Source organism: Mizuhopecten yessoensis, unplaced genomic scaffold, assembly GCF_002113885.1.
Source record: "Mizuhopecten yessoensis strain PY_sf001 unplaced genomic scaffold, ASM211388v2 scaffold10203, whole genome shotgun sequence".
NCBI classification, from domain to species: domain Eukaryota; kingdom Metazoa; phylum Mollusca; class Bivalvia; order Pectinida; family Pectinidae; genus Mizuhopecten; species Mizuhopecten yessoensis.
The window spans coordinates 625,083-647,060 of record NW_018408430.1 but is presented as its reverse complement, the minus strand read 5'-3'; the positions used below and the strand labels follow the sequence as shown (position 1 = coordinate 647,060).

Below are 21,978 nucleotides of genomic sequence, written 5' to 3'. Positions count from 1 at the left end.
GAGACAACAGAGTATAGGAACAGAGCATAGGTAGGCGCGACAACAGAGTATAGGTAGGCGAGACAACAGAGTAAAGGTAGGCGAGACAACAGAGTATAGGTAGACGAGACAACAGAATATAGGTAGGCGAGACAACAGAATATAGGTAGGCGCGACAACAGAGTATAGGTGGACGAGACAACAGAGTATAGGTAGGCGCGACAACAGAGTATAGGTGGACGAGACAACAGAGTATAGGTAGGCGCGACAACAGAGTATAGGGAGGCTAGACAACAGAGTATAGGTAGGCGCGACACCAGAGTATAGGTAGGCTAGACAACAGAGTATAGGTAGGCGAGACAACAACAGAGTATAGGTAGGCGAGACAACAGAGGATAGGTAGACGAGACAACAGAATATAGGTAGGCGAGACAACAGAGTATAGGTGGACGAGACAACAGAGTATAGGTAGGCGCGACAACAGAGTATAGGTAGACGAGACAACAGAGTATAGGTAGGCGAGACAACAACAGAGTATAGGTAGGCGAGACAACAGAGTATAGGTAGGCTAGACAACAGAGTAAAGGTAGGCGCGACACCAGAGTATAGGTAGGCTAGACAACAGAGTATAGGTAGGCGCGACACCAGAGTATAGGTAGGCTAGACAACAGAGTATAGGTAGGCTAGACAACAGAGTATAGGTAGGCTAGACAACAGAGTATAGGTAGGCTAGACAACAGAGTATAGGTAGGCGAGACAACAGAGTACAGGTAGACGAGACAACAGAGTATAGGTAGACGAGACTACAGAGTATAGGTAGACGAGACAACAGAGTACAGGTAGACGAGACTACAGAGTATAGGTAGACGAGACCACAGAGTATAGGTAGACTAGACAACAGGTATAGGTAGACTAGACAACAGGTATAGGTAGACTAGACAACAGAGTATAGGTTTACGAGACAACAGAGTATAGGTAGACTAGACAACGGAGTATAGGTAGACTAGATAACAGAGTATAGGTTTACGAGACAACAGAGTATAGGTAGACTAGACAACGGAGTATAGGTAGACGAGACCACAGAGTATAGGTAGACTAGACATCAGAGTATAGGTAGACTAGACAACGGAGTATAGGTAGACTAGACAACAGAGTATAGGTTTACGAGACAACAGAGTATAGGTAGACTAGACAACGGAGTATAGGTAGACGAGACCACAGAGTATAGGTAGACTAGACATCAGAGTATAGGTAGACTAGACAACGGAGTATAGGTAGACTAGACAACAGAGTATAGGTTTACGAGACAACAGAGTATAGGTAGACTAGACAACGGAGCATAGGTAGACGAGACTACAGAGTATAGGTAGGCGCGACAACAGAGTACAGGTAGACGAGACTACAGAGTATAGGTAGACGAGACAACGGAGCATAGGTAGACGAGACTACAGAGTATAGGTAGACGAGACTACAGAGTATAGGTAGGCGCGACAACAGAGTAAAGGTAGGCGAGACAACAGAGTACAGGTAGACGAGACTACAGAGTATAGGTAGACGAGACTACAGAGTAAAGGTAGGCGCGACAACAGAGTACAGGTAGACGAGACTACAGAGTAAAGGTAGGCGCGACAACAGAGTACAGGTAGACGAGACTACAGAGTACAGGTAGACGAGACAACAGGTATAGGTAGACTAGACAACAGGTATAGGTAGACTAGACAACAGAGGATAGGTTTACGAGACAACAGAGTATAGGTAGACTAGACAACGGAGTATAGGTAGACGAGACCACAGAGTATAGGTAGGCTAGACATCAGAGTATAGGTAGACTAGACAACGGAGTATAGGTAGACGAGACCACAGAGTATAGGTAGACTAGACATCAGAGTATAGGTAGAATAGACAACGGAGTATAGGTAGACTAGACAACAGAGTATAGTTTTACGAGACAACAGAGTATAGGTAGACTAGACAACGGAGTATAGGTAGACTAGATAACAGAGTATAGGTTTACGAGACAACAGAGTATAGGTAGACTAGACAACGGAGTATAGGTAGACTAGACAACAGAGTATAGTTTTACGAGACAACAGAGTATAGGTAGACTAGACAACGGAGTATAGGTAGACGAGACCACAGAGTATAGGTAGACTAGACATCAGAGTATAGGTAGAATAGACAACGGAGTATAGGTAGACTAGACAACAGAGTATAGGTTTACGAGACAAGAGAGTATAGGTAGACTAGACAACGGAGCATAGGTAGTCGAGACTACAGAGTATAGGTAGGCGCGACAACAGAGTATAGGTAGGCGAGACAACAGAGAAAAGGTAGGCGAGACAACAGAGCACAGGTAGACGAGACTACAGAGTATAGGTAGGCGCGACAACAGAGTATAGGTAGGCGAGACAACAGAGTACAGGTAGACGAGACAACAGAGTATAGGTAGGCGCGACAACAGAGCACAGGTAGACGAGACTACAGAGTATAGGTAGGCGCGACAACAGAGTATAGGTAGGCGAGACAACAGAGTATAGGTAGGCGCGACAACAGAGTAAAGGTAGGCGAGACAACAGAGTACAGGTAGACGAGACTACAGAGTATAGGTAGACCAGACTACAGAGTATAGGTAGACGAGACAACAGAGTATAGGTAGACGAGACCACAGAGTTTAGGTAGACGAGACTACAGAGTACAGGTAGATGAGACTAAGGAAGATGACACTCATAATCTCCAAAAATTTGAGATAATAAATGCTGAAAGATGCTAAATAAACCAGAAAATGAGGGAAATCAGCTTGTCTTGTGCAAGAACTGTAAGGCTTTGATCGGGAATTGGAACCAATGTACTCAAGTCTGATGCTGGTGAATGTCAGATCGTGTAAGAGAAAAGCATATATATATAAATTAAATAAGGACTTAATAACAGGCAATATAGAAATCACGCAGACAAAGGCAAACTTCTATAAAGCACTGTCTAGAATTATTGAATTTTCTTTCTCCGTGTAATATTCATATTACCTATGAATGGCAACTGAATCGCAGTCAAATGAAAAGTGACTTAAACTATCATAATGAATGTGGTTCAACTACACTGCAATTGTTTACTTGGTTGGCATATCTTGACAGCCATACATGCCTCATTCAACCTTTCCCCCTATATAAGTTGCATGTTATTTATTCTAAATGAACGTAGGAAGTAATGCCATTGGTTGAAATATATTATAAAAACCTGAGTTGTTTCCCTATGATTCAGCCATTTATAATGTAATTTTGTCTTCGTAAAAAAGTAAGCAAATTAAATCATTACTTTTCTTATGCCTATAATTTATCTAGATGTTTAATACTTTACTACAAAAAAGACTTTCGTATCATTTTTTTCATAATCTAGGATTACCATCAGGGAAATACAGAATTCCATATTATATCGAACGGTGAAATACATTTGATATTCGATGAATTTTTTTTCCTGGGATGCACGATCTATTCTGGGAAGTTTAAATTTCTTTCGAAATATTTTATTTTATTTTGAGTTATTACCATTTTTTCAAGACACGTTTACATTTCCACGACAGGTCAAAATTCATACCACTAAATGTCACCAGTAGTCTCGTATTTCAGTATTATAATTTAAATATTTTACATAACTGATGTCGTTTATTTCAAGAAAATATTAGTCTTGTTTTGTGTATGTATTATTAACATGAACTATTAAGACAATTATATTTGCTTATCAATACAGAGAACCTCAAAGTCTGACGGGACCTCAAGTTAGAAAAAAAAAACATTTGCTTAAGAAATATGGTAAACAATATTATCATATATCCGTGTCGGTGAAAACAAATTTCTCTCAGATTGAAGAATACAAAAATGTCATGTTGGTATTGGACAACCGGCAAACAAAGATTTTATATGGTAAATATCCAAGTACATCTGTACGTAATCAGCTAAATTTGGCATCAAATAAAATATTTAGGAAAAACACTATACTATGTTTTCACTAAAAGCTAAAAGCAATTTGATTTTCATGTATAACAACTATATTGCATTTAATCAAACTTCATATTTACTATAAAATATCAACAGGTATCCGTAAAGTGTTAGGCTAAGATTGTGTATTGAAGGTACATCTTCAATATATCAAAATTAAAACAGTATCTAATGACAAAAAAAAATATCCTGTTGACCTTTCTTCCGGCTTCATTTCAATACCCACACATGTATATGTACCGTTAGTTATAGTTTTCACCACAGCCAGGCATGGTAAATTATTAGATCGTATACAACACACACGCTTGTATACAAAAATATATGATATAACAGTACCGTTAGCATATGGTCAAATGGTCACTTCTAAATTCATGTTAACGCCATACCCTTTGATCTTTAAGGAAGTCTTGACTAACCTTTATCCCTACTTAACGTACGGCAGTAAATGTTTGGGCATTTTTAACAATCAGTCAAAAGATTAAATAGATTTTTAATCTTGCCGATCAGTGATTTTCAGAGATAAATCATTGTTCGGGTCCAAATCGGACACACGCCCGGAAGCAAGCTACTGCTTTTCCTTTACAAAATGTTTGTAAGCAATCAGATTCCGGAATAATAGCCACGTGTTGCGTGAAAAGAACTAGGAGAGCCCCGAGGGGAGGATGTTTCGGTATTTAGCAGAGACCAGATAGAAGAAGGCCATCATTTCGTATGTGGTCTCGGAAACTACCGTACACTAGAATTTCGCTCAAATTTTATGTCACAGTAACAAAATAAGAAATAATGAAATTCCTATCAACATCTAATAGTCCTACAGAAAAAGAAAACCTGAAGTGTCTGGTAAGTTATATTGCTTTTTATTAATTACATATCAGTTTTCTTACTTATGTTTAAAAATCATTAGCATGAAATTGCATTGTTAAATATATCACTCATACGTACTTTCTTCGTAATTTATCATTCAGCATACTACATTTACTTTAAATCATTTTATTGAAAAACATTTTTTTTTTATAAATTGAAAACAAACTTGGATGTTGTCAACTTATTTATTTATCTGTCTATTTATATATCATTAAACAACTGAGCAATGATTTTATTGGCGTTCTTATGATCAATATATACAACTGTACTTAATTAGTCTATGACTCCGTACTGGTCAAATGTCTACGGTATATGTTTCAGTCAAATCCTGTTAAACTTAACAATTCATATTTAAAAGTATCGTTTAAACTATTTTCATACTAATTAAGTGCCCATATAATGACTTTAATGTAAATATATTCAAAACTATGCATTGAGCATTTTGTGAATGCATTAGCTTTAAAGACGATTATGGAATATTACCTGGAAGCTATAGAACTAGCTATAAAACAAACAATAATTATGCATTTAGAAATGAAGGATTCTTTAATTAGCCTCCTACTAAAACTTATAATTATAAAACTGGAACACACTTGATGACTCTATAAGAAACTCTATTTCAATTTCTAGATTTATCTATTAGAATTTGTAAACCTTTATGTTTTATAATAGGGTGTCGTTGGTATGTCTAACGAAACTAATAAAAATACTTCATCATACTAGTTCTTACTTAAAAAATACTAAACGATTCTCTGTTTATAAGTAAAATAAGAAATATGCAAGTTTTTACGATATCAAATTTATTAATTACAAGTGGTAGTATGAGAGTGAGTGAGTATGTGTTATTTCATTATAGTTAATAAATCATTGTTTCCGTTATGTTCCTATCTACATCCCCTAACTCCAATTTATTAATGAAATTAAATCATTGGATATCGGTTCCCTAAAAGAAAAGACGTATACAGGCTTAGCCTGTTGTCTTATCCCTTTATAAATACATGTACGTGTATATTTCTTATGTTATAATTGTAATTATGTTTGTTTGTATTAACAATAACATATTTTAAATTGTACGAACATATTTTGAATTGAAAGAAAATATTTTGAATTGTAAGAAAGTATTGTGAATAGCTATAAAACGTTACTGTTACTGATTTTTGTTAAACGGTTCCTATCTACTCAAACTGTATTTAAGTAACAGTACCACTGTCGGTAAGGAGTTAATTGATATAAGGTTTTACCTAGTTGCCTATTATCACAGATTTATGGCTATACAGTACGTACGAGTGGGGCGTAGCCCATTTGTTACATCACAAAGCGAGCCGCCTCAACATAAAAACAACATTTGAACACCGCAAAGGCTGGTAACGCCCCATAAATTTGCAGTAGGAAGGAAGCTGTGCTTCAACGTATATTTAAGTAGTTCCCTTGGGACATAGTGTGATATGATATCGGCTAAGTACAGAGACAAGTGTCCAATCATTAAGTTTAATCAGATTAGGCATACGTATGATTGTTTTCACTATGGAAAAACATAACGTTTTTAAAAACATTTCTTATTGCATAACATACAAAAAGACAGTGTATACAATATATATACAATTCAAATTTATGATGTCAATATAACAACCTTAAAAGTAAAGAAAATTACGCACAAATATTTACAGAATAGTACTATTTGACAAATCATAAATTCTTCTATGTTTCCGTATTTCTAAAACTAATCAGTTCTTAAAATTGTATAATATTATCTTTAGTAAAGCATTAAGTATTTATATATTTTTTTCTGTCTGAAGACAAATATGAACATTCCAATAAGTAATCAAATGCTTATGCATTAATTTTGATAATTATTATCACAAGTACTTGTAAATACTGTTACGACGATTAGTGCTTTTCCATCTCTAAGCGTCACTTGGTCTAGATTTACAGATAAATTTCTTTTCCGATCGTTTTGAAACATCCACAAATCTTTCATGCAACAGTATTAAATCAAAAATCAAAAAAATCATTACAATAATGTAAGCACTGTGTGATATGTATAAATGTACATGTTAGTGATTACGTTTAATATACTAAAACTTCAATATACTAAAACAATGATATATACCTATATACGTATGGTACTTGTATGCTATCTAGTAGTCAAGTCTTGACATTCAAACTGAATAAAATACAATATTGTTGTACAAATTTGCAGAGGAATCGAAGTTAAAAAATAATATCTATATGGTGATTCGAAGATACTTCAATATCTTAAATGTTCAAGTCGTATGACTTAATTAATATTTTGACATTTGTAAACAATATAAAAAGACAAACTTATAGACACCTATGCATACCATAGGTATTTATATATATCTATATATTTCGTCATTATATACATTTTATAATTATATAATCCTTATCGTTTCAGACCCGAAAGCACATCGCCGAGCGACAAAGACGTGCGCGGATCAACTTTCTCCTGGAGCAGTTAGAAACACTTATCTTGCCACAGGATTCGGAGGTACGTAACGCTATGTACTTACACACGAACACCAATTAGATATCTTTGTACCTTAGATTTCCTTTAAGTTAACGTCCCCGGTGATTTAATGATAACTAGAATATGACGTTCAATTGAATTCTTTTCTCTACGGCGCAATGTGCCGTGGGATACAGTCTTGTACGTCTGTCTGAGTAAAGTCTTGTGTAACTCTTTGTCTTCCGCCTTGTATATCCATATACTTTGAATATAAAACGAGTGTACACCCATTGTATAATGCAATACAAAAGTGCAAAAACAAACACCTTGGCTGTCGGTATTACTAAGTCAGCACATTACAAGTACGATATGTATTCAAAAGTCAAATTTCGGCCAATTCTTCTTACGTTCATCAGTCCGAACAAATAAAACCCCGTAATGTTTCATTACGCTGAGGAGACACAAGCGTTACCGTTTAGAAGCTAGACAATCAGTGTTTCATTTGTGTGTTTTTCCTTTCCAGCCATCTCCTGTAAAACTAGAGAAAGCAGAAGTACTAGAGAAGACTGTTGATTACATACAGAAGCGAAGATCGAGCGACCTGCATGGTAGGTTATTGCTTCATTTGTTACCAATTCTACGGCTTGTTGAAATGCATGAGTGTTGTACGTATAATTCTATGCATCGGCAATGATATTCAGCGAGTTTGTAATTATCAACCATGCTAACATAGGATGTTAATTTTCGAGTAATGGATAGACAGTGTTATGTTTTCAAATTTCCTGATGAAGTGAATCCACTAATCCAAAGTGATTCTAAAAAACCAAGTAACAATACAGATCTACAGTAACAATCTCAACACTAATAACAAATATAAAAGCATGTCTACAGCGACGCTAGAAACAATATTTCACATAATTCTGATATTTATTCCAGTTTACTCACATAGAGAAATTCTAATGACTAATCACGACGCACACTGAATAGATGTCATCCTGGCTTCCAACTTTGTGGACCTAGTTTAATTTGCATCGCAAACATGTAAACATGTATCCCCGAAATTAAAACTACAGAGGGCTACATTTTGCGATAAAATGTGAATACATTTAATTTTATTAAAATCGTTTTGTCAATATATAACACTTGGCACCTACAATATACATTGCACAATGAATTTCGTTCATGCGACATTTCATGTTATATATGATTCCATTATCAGGGTCGAGAGCTGAGTATGAGAAAGGATACAAAGAATGTCTGCAAAAAGTCTACAATTTCATCGACGGTTCAACACTGGCCCCTCTTCAGAAAAACAACATACGAGCTAGCCTGTTGAGCCAACAGGTCTCTAGTGAACAACCAATGGAAATGCCTCTTTCTGAATCTACCAGCCAGCAACGTCATCATCGACTTCCGCGGCAGTATGCCGTCGGAAATCTCTGTGCGCCTGTACAATATATCAAACAAGAAGCTGAAGTAGTGCGTTGCCAGTCCAATACGTTGGATACCGTGTCTCAGTATCAAATGCAGGTGTCTCAAGAACATATTACAATGTCTCCAGTTCACCTTCAAATATCACCTGTTTCATATCCTTTGCCTAACAACCAATTACCTGTGTCACATTTCCAACTTCCGGTATCTGAAAAATATGAAGGTTTGTTGTCTACCACAACCGGAAGACATATGCAGATTATGAATACCGGTGCTACACAGTTCTGCGAGCAGAGCGGTAGCGGAATCACAGACGCTAATGTGTGGAGACCATGGTAGACTGTTAGAAAGATCCAACCTCAAAAACTGTTATATTGTGCTTAAGTGTTGTGTTGTTAACAGTCGAAACTCATTGATCAATCTTCTGTCATCCCAAGATGCATTCTCTGGATTGTACAATGGTTACTATGGAGCTGGCTTGAAAGAGGAATGTTAACTATTGGTTGGACAAATGCGGTTCGACCGTAATTTGCTAAAAAATGTCAAATCATAATCTTTATCTGTTATTATATGTTTTCATATAAATAAAAAGTAGTATTACTGACAATGTATATCTTTTGTTGTTTAATTAAACAATACACTTCAGTCTACGTGACATCGGGTTCTTGCTTGAACCCTTTTCCTGCCTCGGAGAGTACACTTCGGTATTTGAAAAGGAAATGTTAAAATGATTTGAAGCAAACCTCATTCTCAAAGGGAAACCCTAATTTTACGACTTTTTATTTAACAAGCAATACACGACGACTTGAATCATACTGATTTAATCATCGTTTTTTTTATTGTTTCTGAAGTTCCAGTGAAGTAACTAGAAACAAGTTATTTCGCGACTTTAAATTGATTCATTTTGCCGCTTATTTTAGAAAATATCAAGTTTAGTTAGATGAAACAATATCTTATTCATTAGTTGCATGTACAACAAAAATCATACAAAACAACACATGACATCAAAGAATAGGGATTCGGCAGTACGCCCATAGCCTATGTAAGTCATTTCCCTTATTGTCTGCTTTTATAACGACAATACAAGTACACCAAGTAATACCTGGTAGAGTGTATGCATCGTCTATTGCGTCCGTTAAACATCCAATGGTCATTCAGCTTCATCTGTCATGCATATTGCTCTGAAAAAACACTGTAAAAATGTTAAGATGAAATGGTAAAACACAGAATGGATCACATATTTCATTATTGCGCCATTTCCCTCTTTATATTCACACCTGAACGAAAAACAGATACAAATTGTAGGTGATGTGGTGTAGTGATAGGGGCTATGACTAGTGAGGGGCTTTGCGATTGGGTACGTACATTGTATACGTACAGATTGTGAGTTCGAGGCCCGGGAATGGCACAAGTCATACAGTTGTTTTTCTTCGTCATTTGTGTTTCGTTGTCATTTACTCAACTAGTGAAGATCCGAAGGTTTAACATATGAACTTGCTGTTATAAGTATAAATATTATTAACACACAGAGTTCCTTTGAAATTCTCCAGTACAGAATCACGTCCCTTGATAAGAATCTGGACAGGTGAAAGTAAACGGTTATTACTAAATAACCTTTTTCGTTATTTCTTTTATATTTTATACAAGAACTTTGGATGTTTTTGTATATCACACGCATTTATCGGCGACAAATACATATTTTTCCAATGCCTCCGCTAGGAGTCGAACCCAGATATATCTGGCTTACTAGTCCTACCCTCTACAGAATTAGCGAAATTTTCCCTAGCGGCTAGTAAAAAAATCAAACACGATTATATTATTTTATCATAACAAGTGACAGAATAAATTCAAACTACATGTATAAGTTCACGACCGATCTCAGGGACTACCGTCACTGTACCCAAATCGGGACAGTACCAAAAACGGGACACTTGTGGGAAAAACGGCCATGCAATGCAAAGAAGTACATTTATGTATACAGTTTTCATTTGATAATACTTTTCATGACAATTAAACTGAGCTAAGCTTTATTGGCTGCTGATTATCATTACATTTACAATTTAAAGGTAATGGTAATGGCCAAAACAAGACTTTCCTGATGTACATGCCGTGCGACGCTATTCATTTGGATATCATTTTCAAAGGTCTATTTTATCTAAACTGATTCTAATTTGGAGAAACAATTCAACCAGAACCCTCATTGACTCTAAAATATTTCAACTATGCATATTTTCTGCCGATGTCAAATGTTTGCCAAAATACCGGAATGGTCCCTTTCAGGGTAAAGTAACGCCGGTTCAAGGGCCTGTTTTACTCTAGATCTGATGGTATTTCGCGTTCTTTTTATAGAACCACGCGCCCGAAATATCAAATAGTGATAGAAATGAAAAGTGGATAGTATCTTTTTACGAAATATTAACAAGCATTTTTGGAATTGATTATATGGTATAAAGTACATTGATATTTATTTAAAAAGTGTCCCTATTTGGGTACAGTGACGTTATAATATTGTTATTTCTTATATTTATATTCAGATTTCAGTACTGCTATCAGAATAACAAATATTTCTCTACAATTTTCCGAATGTGAGCTTACCTTTTCTATAGAGTAACATCGTTGTTTCCCCTCGCCATGGTGTGTACATGCCTAAGTTGACACCGTATGCAAGGGCTTGTTCCAGATATCACGGTTTCCGTGATAGATGTCGACTGTTGACGGACAAAAATTACAACACAGACTTTACAAAGATGCAGTTTATTAAAGACCATGGGCAACTGTTTATGTCGCCTTTGTGATCTCAGTAGGCAATTTGCTGTATCTATGTTTCAATAATGAAATCATTTGTTTACATGTTCATTATTGTGTATTTTTATTTTGTGGATCACTACTTCAATTTTCTTTTTGTGAGCATGTCTTTTCTTGAATTTGACCGAGATTCAAATGGCAGTGTCGTATTTAAAGATGAAGACGGTTACCCTTCCGGAACACTTAGTCTCGTTGTCATTTTACTTTCTCAAAGGTTAGCATGAAAATCTGTCCTCGTTCATTTGAGGAAGGTGGATAGTTATCAAGAGTTTGCCAGACTGCTGCACTCGTTGGATGGCTCGTTTGCTCATGTCGTACATGTATCTGTACCTGTGTCTAGAGTTTTAATGTTTTTTAGTGTTTTAGTCTTTATCACTAGTTACCTATTTTATTTATCTATCATTTATTTACCTACCTTTTTAGCTTAACTTCTTCTTTGCATGGCGCTTTATATACCTATAACTGACAGCATAGTTTCTAGCCCTCTTTTCTAATCATCATTATAGCTCAATATCTTTTACTTATTAGACCTTGTCGTGCTATTTCAATTTACACTATATTAGTGTATATTATGTCAATTTTTACTCTTCTGCTAAATTAGCATGTATGTACATTACACTTAAAGTGTTTTAAACCTCCAATATATATAGCAACACCTGCGTGATATGCAGGTGTTTCACTATTATCCCTTTACATCTTTTTTAGTATAATACTTTAAATTTAGTGCCTGCGATATCTAATTATATGCTGCTATGTTATTGTATGTTTTACTCGCTATTATGTGCTAGCTTACTGTGATAGTGTATAGATTGATTTGTTGTTTTCTGTTTGCTTTTTATCATGTTTGTCGCAAAAATAGCGCTACAGCGCTAATGTTTCTCTGTTTGATATATGCGACGTTAAATAAAGTTTCTGGTATCTTGTATCTAGTTCATATTTTGCCCAAATCGATCAATTTTATTTTAAGGTTCTGTTAGATGCTTCGGTATTATTTAAAATATTACTCTAAAATATTACACTAGAATATTACACTAGATTATTACACTAGAATATTACAAAAACTGCATTCACTATATGTACGCTAACCTTAGTAAAGCGGCATCACTTTTATCACATTTATCAGAAACACTTGGACCAGCTGGTACCATAATTACAGCTCCATAGGAAATGCAGAAAATAACTTTTTCGCAAGTTATTCCTTTACCACTGTTATATTTTATCTGTTATTTTACCTGTATAATATGGTTTCATTAAAAAGTTAATTCAAGTTAACTTCATTTCAATTCTACCGTTTATACATTTTGAACGCACTTCTTATGAACAATTCCCAACTATTTTAGAATGAATATATTTTGCCGGCGAATCATTCTTAAAAATCCAAAAAGCTTGTACTGGTTGAAATACAATAACACTTGTTGGGTGGGACATTTTTATTTTGAGTGAGCAGCGCTTGAATCTTGCAATGCGATTGAAAATCAAAGCCAGCCCATCATGTAATATCGTGTAGTCATGGTCAGCGGTTTTAAAATGTAATTGATCTTGTTGAAATTCCTCCGTGTTGACCTGCTAATTATAACGGGAATGTTAACTGAGTCACGTATTCATCTCACACCTGATACGAAAGTCTGAAAATTCGGGATTATGTAACTCTCTCCTGTGTTCGAGAAGGATGTTTGAATAGAGGGTTGAATCCAGTAGTTAAGATCAATGATATTTTAAACTTTCATTTTTACCGCAAGCGCACGTGTCCAATTGTAACTCAAAAATTCTCATTTGTCGGTTGAGAAATCGCCGTAGGCAAAATACGATATCTTTATTCCTGGACGGAGGCCCTGATATTGATCTAGCGGCTTCAATACGTTGTCCAGTGGCTGACGGGGGTCAAACAATAACACAATGAGGTGATTATCGACTCAAGCATCTTAAAGGCCACACGCCAACGTCCGGGGAGGAGGGAGTGGGCGGAACGCGCTAGATCGACATGTTTTTAAAAGCGGCTGTATCTTTGAAAATTCTTACGAATTAACCAGACGACCTTGTCAGTTTGAGACAATTGTACAAGCAGGGGGTTTCAGCTGTTTTATGTGTTTTGCTGATATAAAACAACTGAAAAATGCGTGGAATGATTCACGAGGAATATGAACCAGTCCGCTTATTTCCGTAACTTACTAACATAGACAATCTGACATGGTTTAAATGTATAAAAGCGATAGGGAAATATTACGTTTGATATTCATGACAAAAAGCTCTGAAACCATATAAGATAAATTAAAAACAGCATTAAATTATGTCTTTTTCACATTTTATCAATTATACAGTAATTTTAGTTCAAAACAAAATATAAACCATGCAGGTTACAAAATGAAGCATTGCTCTTCACCTCTCGATAAATCAATTATAGATTAATAAAATATTGATTAAGGGAGAATGATGATACAATATACTATATAGAAGGTCTTTTGTAGAAAATTGATTTCGAACTCCTGTCCTTTTTCAGACCACTAAGGCAAAATTGTCATGAGTTTTACGTCATGTACATTTTGCATGATTGTATACACAAACTTTCTATTGAACTCAGTTGAAGTTTCGTGTATACAGCCATTCATGATGGACATTACATAAAAAACCGACAATGACTGCCAAGAGTATTTTCTATGGCGCTGTTTGTTTGATTCACAGCAAGGTACATGTACTGTAACGTACTTTATGTAATGTATCAATACACACTGGACACTATTACACACTTTGTACCGCTTGTTAAATCCAATTAATAGTCTGAACCTTCAACGCAGCATGTATAAATATAACCATTGATTTCGATGCATTCATATGAGATGACTAGGCTATTACTATGCATGGAATATTGTTTGTTTCTTGATCGGGCATAAAGATAAGATAACGTATCGGCAGCGATAGTTGATGTGAGAAGAGGATGATTGAATAGCTCAGGTGTCTTGCCGTAATTTATTATTTCTTTTATTTCCTCCAAAAACGACGTGGAATTTGTCCTACCAACTCGTACATATTGTATGTGTTTGTGTACATACGCTTCACTGGTCTTTTACCATAGTAGACACCGAAACGTCACATATAAACACTTCCCTGGAACACGAACCGTTTTGTAATTGTCATAAGAAGCTTTCGGATAATATACTGACATTATAACTTATTTATCTTTCCAGTGTTTCCAGTCACTTAAATTCGGGGTTCTTGCAGGTTAAATCCTTGTCCGTACTTTACCTCTGTAAGGTGCCTTATAAGCTTAACACCCTTAACCGGAAGTTGGCTGTGTTATCCCGTGCAACAGATCTAGACAGTTTGTTCATATAGATTAATGCTCAGTAATGTTGAGGGGGAGAAATTAACATCTTCCACTTTTGAGGTAAGAGAAGAAAATCTCATTCGAAAGGTTAATTAATATCCTTAAAAAATCTAGCCTGAGGCAAACGTGAAAAATGGTACTATTTATAAATTAATGAAGAAATTGAATTTAAATTAAATTCATCAAAGGAAGTGGATTTGAAACAGTAAATATATAGTGCCCCGGGAGGCGCGTGTTTGTCGGGAAATAGTACATAATAAATGGCAAACTATAAACGGCATTGACACTTGAAGTGTCATTGTAATTTGTTCAGGTAGAATATGATTACAATGTTCTGCATATATAATTTAAGAAGAGATTACATAGAATTGTCAGTGTCAGTAGCTCACGAAATGTGCTGATACTTCTGAACCGACCTGTTTGTTTCCAACCATTCACTGTGTAATATATACATTACAGTGGCGGATCCAGAGACCTACCTGGGGGGGTTAAGCGTAAATTTGTATAGCAACTATCATGAAGAGCCATGATGTCTTCCCACTTCTGTCAGGAAGGGTGATTCACGATTTGTTGTGTACAGGGTTTTGTGTCCTTGCACCAGTTAAGGTCATAACTTTGAGACGGGTACCTAGAGTGACACAAAGCAGATAGAGCCCTAAAACAGAGCGATACTGAGCTTAAAGGGGAGTAACTCTAACTATTGGAACGATTTTTTTCATATTGCATGTTTATTATTGACAGAACAGTGTGTTCTCTCAATATTAAAGTCTTTCAAAGCAATCCAGGCATTAATTCAGGCGGGTTTTTTATCAATGAGTCACATGTGTACATTTTTCTGTACTTCAGGAAACCGGCTACCTATTTCACTACTGTGAAGTTTTTCAAGAACGATAACTGCAATTACTATGCGTATTAATTTATTATAAAATGTCAATCTTTATATCGTGTATAGAGAATTAATTTTACACAATTTCAGCATTTATTAAACTCATATACATTAATGCAATACTAATATATGTCAGTATCATTTTTTATTGACATTATTTTTGTATTTTTTTTTTTTCAAAATTCACTCCTTTTTACATAAATTTCCATTTAAAATCACTTAAATTCTGATAACATATATTTTTTTTTGTAGCAGAACTTTTCTTTACTTTAAAGCAATATAACTACAAATTTGAGGAAATTCTACTGAGAAATGGTGACACAATCCTATTACCTTAAGTAAAAACTCAATTTTATTTTTTTGTGTTTTGTGTTTTTATTTGTCATTTCTGAAGTACAAATACAATGAATGATCAATATACAACTTACATAAATGAAACACAACGTAATACAATTGAACATTGATTCTATAAAACTAGAAATAGCTAACGCCGTGACATGTTTATATACATTATTTTTGTATAAAGTAAAACTTTGACATTTAGAAATAGTGCTTCAGTACTTTTCCATGTCTCATAAAAGACATCAAAATAAAAATAAATCGTTGCCGGAAATATATCTAGTGGTCCAATTACGTCAAATGTACATCAATGACGCTTTTAATGTAAATATCGAAGTATGATTAAAAAAAAGTAACTAAACGATACACAATACACGGTATCTACATCTCATCGGTACAACGGCCTACACACACAGATAGATGTCGTGTATGTAATTCTTTATAACGATATCTAAGGGACTAGACAACTAACAATCAAAGTTTAACATACCATAGCGTAAGTAAACTTTGTATTTGTTTTGTATTACACTATGTACCACGTTCTTATAGAGGACAACTTAATTTATACATAATCCAGTACTGTGTTGATTTTCTACATTTATATACAAACAAATTACTAACATATATTTCTATTATAAAGCTTAAACATTTACAAAAAAAATCATGATTTCATGTTATAAAGCACTAAGAATAACTGCGAAGAATAAACCTATGGCTGTTCCAACAAATGAACTGTAAACGGTTCCAGCTGAGTTTTCTCCTTGGCCGGCTTGCAATTGACGTAACTTTCGCTCAAAGTTCGAGGTCTTACATACGCTTCCTAGCTGTTGGTTGAGTGAAGCGTCCTTTTGACAACGAGCTGGAAGTAATGTACATTCATGTTCGTTCTTGAGTCCGACGCTATCGGCTGGGCATTTGTCCTTCCATCCCTTCATGTCACACTGAAGATGTTCTACTCGTACTCTGTAGAACACAATACAGAACATTTTGTTAGAATTATTGAATTAACAGTAAAAGAAACAGCCAATCATATGATTGCTATAAAACGGGCATACCTCCCGTTGTACTATTTGCACGAAACACGTTTTAAATAAATGCCAAGGCTCATACTGATGTTATGAGATTGTAGTTGCTGAAGTCAATCGCGACAATAGCCAAACCATGCTCGAAACTCTAATGGTTACACTCACATACGTTCCATGCCTCTCCGGATGATGTCATAACACAATCGTAGACGTGGGGTTACATATACTTGTCCTTTGAAAATTACAGAGGAGCCTGACTTTAAGGCTTGTTAATTGTACCGTTACGCTTCCCGTGATTATTTTAATGTACATTAAATGATCAAACTGGTCTACCTGTATCAGCGACAACGTGGCAGTTACAGAGCTTCCGGTTTTGTTATGACATGAGCGTAACCATCATGGAATTTCGAGGATGTAGCTAAATGTTGGTAGCAAGAAACCATACAGAAACATAACTGTAATTCATTACAATATGGTATGACGAAATTACTCATCCTACTTACTTGCAGTATTCTTTGAAATATTTGTCTTTGTCGACAGCATTTTCAATCTCCTGGGCTGTTAGCTCGATCATCTTGGACATCATACTATCGAAACAGCCAATGACGGACGGCGGGGGTTCTTGGAAGCAGGATAGCCCGTTCACGTAAACTACGGTCAAGAAATGGGACATATAGGTACACATCTTGTATGGTCAATTGAAGAAAATTTGTTTTAAAGCAGAACGTTTACTTTCCTTGTTCTACGATACATAACTATATATTCTACCACGATATCAAACTCATTCCTATCGTTGGGTTTCAGTTATAGTGAAACATTATTGATTTAAACTGGGAACTATTTGAATTACCACTTACGTCCAAGATGCAGAGTTTGTCCCATGCAAAGTCGACTTCGATGATTTGTTTATTTATTTAAAGTATAATCATAATTGCAAATATGACGACTGCTGTCAAAAGATACACTAATGACAAAATGCAGTAAGTCGCCTCTTGCGATAGAGTTCCTGAAACGTCGCTTGCTGAAATAGTTCAGCAACTAGGCAAACACAGTTGATCAAGTTCAGATGTGATACTTACCATCAATATCTTGGCACAGGACCTCGATGCTCTTCTCCATTGAGTCGTGGTCGTAGCCGGTCAGTAACATGTACTCCCGAGCCCCCGGGCATGCGTCAATTACACCCCTCATACACTCGTACAGCTCAAGGCGGGACCTGTAGATAGAATTTATATACATGTTTAACGTTTGAAAATAGGCTGAAAAACATAAAAAAAAAAAAAAATAAGACAGATCTTGAAGAAAATAAGTTGTTATAACCCTTGTGTGGAGTCATAATGAACTGAGCTCCTTGTATAAATGAAACATTTATATAAACATATTTATTACGCTCCATCACAGATTCATACATATAACTACGAAGGCATGTTCGGCTATGCATTTATTTTACGTCACTTTGGACTAATAGAAAATGTTGGCACAGCTGTTCGTGTAATCATACACATTGCACGTGTAAATAAGTATGTATGTAAATAGTATGAATTGTCCATTTTGAATCGAACTCCGGTCTCCTGATAAAGATGTACAAAAGCAAAAACGCTTTTTGTCAGGAGTATTTGCTACTAAAAAGGTATTGACGTTCATACTCACGCGCAGAATTTCACGGCAGATGGTTTGTCTCGTCCAATCAGCGCTCCTTTAACTGCAGAGGAGTTGCTGACAAACATTGTTTTCTCAAAACCGACTTTGTTGTGACAATCCTGCATGTCTGGTTTTAGGGTTTTGATACATTCGCTTGCTGGCGACAGATTACCTGATTAAGTAATATAATAAAAATTAGTTTAAAAAATCCAGTCTTAAAAAGAAGATGTACATAACTTAAAATCACTCCCGGCCAATATACTTGTGTCTATAGATAGGAACGGACATATAACGTTTGATTAATTCGAGCTTTATATGCAACAGAAATGTCCCTGATTCATCAGTGATACATTTGGCTGGGTGTACTCTTCTACGTAAACCAACACTTGAAACAAAACAATACAAGAATAATAAAAACAATCCGAAAGAAATCCGAGGAACGGTGTTCAAACGTATTTTGATAGGTATTTCCACGTAATACGTCGATTAATGACCGTTAAACTCACAAATAAAACGACTTTTATGTTTATAACGTTTGAGCGTGGGTTATCTGCCCCTAATAAACTCTTAAAAAAACCTTGTATATGGAATGTATAGTAATACAAGCTTGTATTATTCTGCGCGTATGGCGTACCTGCTCCACAAACAGACTGTAGTGCGTTGATACGGTTCACTATTTGTCCTTCCGCGAAGTTGAACTCTCTTTTGTCGACACACGCTCCTTTGTCCCTCATGGTCAAGGTCGGCGGAATGATACACTGTATAAGATCGGTTCTAACCCTGAATAAGAAAGACAAACTATTTTGTAATATTTTCTTGATACATCATAATAGAGGGGACAAGCAAAAGAAATCAATGACGTTTTGACGCTTATAAGTACACTACGTAGCGACTGTTGGAAACAGCACGATTCGATGTAAAATTAAGTAAATAAAAAGATGTTTTTAAACTAACGCTAACATCAATAGCTAAACGTCTCATCAATGTATGACTTATACTTACGCGCAAAGAGCGTTCCGAAGTTCTCCTAAGTTGGCATTCGGGGGCAACTGGACCATCGTTCCATTGGTGATGATGGCGTCGGCGAGCTGTATCTGGATTCCCTGTTTCATAAAGCAGTTCACGCTAATCTGCTGTACTTGTTGTATACACTGTCCTGGTTGAGGGACACCATTACCAGAACTTGTGGCTGGTTGACCGTTTGGATCTGTTGTTTGACCGGGTTGAATTTGCCCTGGCTGGAATTGTTGACCAGGCTGAGCCTGTCCCGGCACCTGTTGACCAGGCTGAGCCTGTCCCGGCACTTGTTGACCAGGTTGAGCCTGTCCCGGCTGTTGACCGGATTGAGTCTGTGTTCCTGGTTGAACTTGTCCTGGTTGAAATTGTTGCCCCGGTTGAGCTTGTCCCGGCTGAAATTGTTGCCCAGGTTGAACTTGCCCGGGCTGAAATTGTTGCCCTTGTTGAGCTTGCCCCGGCTGAAATTGTTGCCCTGGTTGAGCTTGTCCGGGCTGAAATTGTTGCCCTGGTTGAACTTGCCCGGGCTGAAATTGTTGCCCTGGTTGAACTTGTCCTGGCTGAAATTGCTGCCCTGGTTGAAATTGTTGTCCAGGTCGTAACTGTTGACCTGGTTGAAATTGTTGCCCAGCTGGGAACTGCTGACCTTGTTGAGCTGAACCTAACCCAAGTAAGGTGAACCCTAAAATAAAGCAATCAATGTTATTGGAATTTAAGTTTTCCTATACCGTGTTTTGCAGTTAGTATGTAGTCTATCTATGTTACATGTACAAGCGTATCACAAATTAAAAGTCATTTCAGAGAAGCACCACTTTTCTCCATGTAAGTACATTAGTGACTGTTGTTTTTATTGTAACATTAAAAAATATGATCATTAAGTAATTTGCTACTATTTGAATTTTGCCATAACACTTCAACATTGAAGGCAAACATACATAGGTAATATTGTGTATTTACGTTAGTAATTGAAAATAAAAAATGAAACAATATGTAATTGTTGATCAAATATGTAAAGTATATACGTAGACGTAGATTTATTGTAAAAACATATATAAATCAGTAAATAAATAAATAAATATAAGAATAGCAATGAAAAAAATACATATTTGGAAGTCGAATGGTACTTGACCCCGAAATGGTACCTTACTGCAATCTTTTGAAGACATTTCCATGATGAAATTTATTATTTTTTTAAAATAATATCCAAAGTATTTCGTTACAGTATTAAACTTTTTGTCATACTTTGTGTAAACTACGTGATTTGTACTAGTGTCAAGATATTGACAATTACGAAAATTATACTCCAGTATACAATGTAAAACGACCAAAAACGGGAAAAATAGTTGTATGTAATATGGTGAAAACTAAGATTATTTTCTTTAAATTATTTGTAGTTATGATTAATTCTGAACTAAAATATATAAAATAAAACAGAAAATATCATAATCCGATTGAGAGTGAAAAGGGTATCAAGTATCAACTTAATTCTTTGCATGAAAGTTTGACTTTGGGAGAAATGCTTACGCATAATGAGTGGCTGATCGACACTCAATTATGAACTTTATAGGAAACATTATTGAAGTACAGCGTACATTTTGTACATGTAATTTGTTAATTCTGACCACCCCTACACTATAAACACATCGTGCCATTAACACACATAATTCGGTTGATAGGAAATAGCAAACACTGGTCCGCTCTACCTAAAATTATCCTAACTATATTTTTACCGTCTTTTCCCTTAAATATTACCAAAAAAAATGATAGATAAAAATACGTGTAGCTTGGCTACTGGTGGAATTATCCAGCTAAGCTAAATAGGAGAACTCGTGAATCCTTACATAAAAACAAATGTGAAATATACCAACCTAAAATTAACGTAATCATCTTGGTGAACCTTGTCTTTTCCTGATCTTCTGTAGAAGTAATCCTGTATCTGTGTTATTGGTTGAGCTATTTGCTCCGAACTGACCACAGTGATCGTTTGAGTGAAGTACTAGGGAGCGTCGACTATATATGGACTCATCAACGTTTGACACTTGTAGGTAGAAATACATTTTGTATGACGAAAATGTGAGGTAAATCGCGAGAAAAAAAAAAAGAACTCCATCATACATATCTGTTAGGTGAGCTGTCATTCAATGTTACATATCCAGTCATATTTTTGACAGGTGAGGGGTAGAGTTGTACCTTGGTTACTATCGGGTCAAGCAGAT

General features: G+C 35.8%; 2 protein-coding genes across 2 annotated transcripts; one reads left to right on the top strand and one right to left on the bottom strand.

Moving 5' to 3' along the window:
- The first annotated feature begins 2,288 nt into the window (after nucleotides 1-2,288).
- LOC110459733 (hairy/enhancer-of-split related with YRPW motif protein 2-like) lies at nucleotides 2,289-9,327 on the top strand. Its single transcript, XM_021512140.1, has 4 exons — nucleotides 2,289-4,808; nucleotides 7,249-7,341; nucleotides 7,823-7,907; nucleotides 8,519-9,327. The coding sequence occupies exons 1-4, from the start codon at nucleotides 4,752-4,754 to the stop codon at nucleotides 9,067-9,069; spliced, it is 786 nt and encodes a 261-aa protein (XP_021367815.1). The 5' UTR covers nucleotides 2,289-4,751; the 3' UTR covers nucleotides 9,070-9,327.
- Nucleotides 9,328-16,113: 6,786 nt separating this feature from the next.
- On the bottom strand, nucleotides 16,114-21,737 carry LOC110459741. The gene is made up of 7 exons (XM_021512153.1): nucleotides 21,631-21,737; nucleotides 19,751-20,444; nucleotides 19,383-19,528; nucleotides 18,758-18,920; nucleotides 18,187-18,323; nucleotides 17,611-17,758; nucleotides 16,114-17,045 (listed from the first exon to the last, which is right to left on the bottom strand). The coding sequence occupies exons 1-7, from the start codon at nucleotides 21,647-21,649 to the stop codon at nucleotides 16,757-16,759; spliced, it is 1,596 nt and encodes a 531-aa protein (XP_021367828.1). The 5' UTR covers nucleotides 21,650-21,737; the 3' UTR covers nucleotides 16,114-16,756.
- Nucleotides 21,738-21,978: the final 241 nt, after the last annotated feature.

Excerpts from the sequence above, each read along its gene's own strand:
- LOC110459741 (XM_021512153.1), bottom strand. Across the intron at positions 19,529-19,750 it reads CTTCGGAACGCTCTTTGCGC|GGTTAGAACCGATCTTATAC; the intron begins GTAAGTATAAGT and ends TTTCTTATTCAG. Across the intron at positions 18,324-18,757 it reads TCTGCCGTGAAATTCTGCGC|GTCCCGCCTTGAGCTGTACG; the intron begins GTGAGTATGAAC and ends TTCTATCTACAG.
- LOC110459733 (XM_021512140.1), top strand. The coding sequence starts at position 4,752 with ATGAAATTCCTATCAACATCTAATAGTCCTACAGAAAAAGAAAACCTG. Across the intron at positions 4,809-7,248 it reads AAGAAAACCTGAAGTGTCTG|ACCCGAAAGCACATCGCCGA; the intron begins GTAAGTTATATT and ends TTATCGTTTCAG. Across the intron at positions 7,908-8,518 it reads AAGATCGAGCGACCTGCATG|GGTCGAGAGCTGAGTATGAG; the intron begins GTAGGTTATTGC and ends TTCCATTATCAG.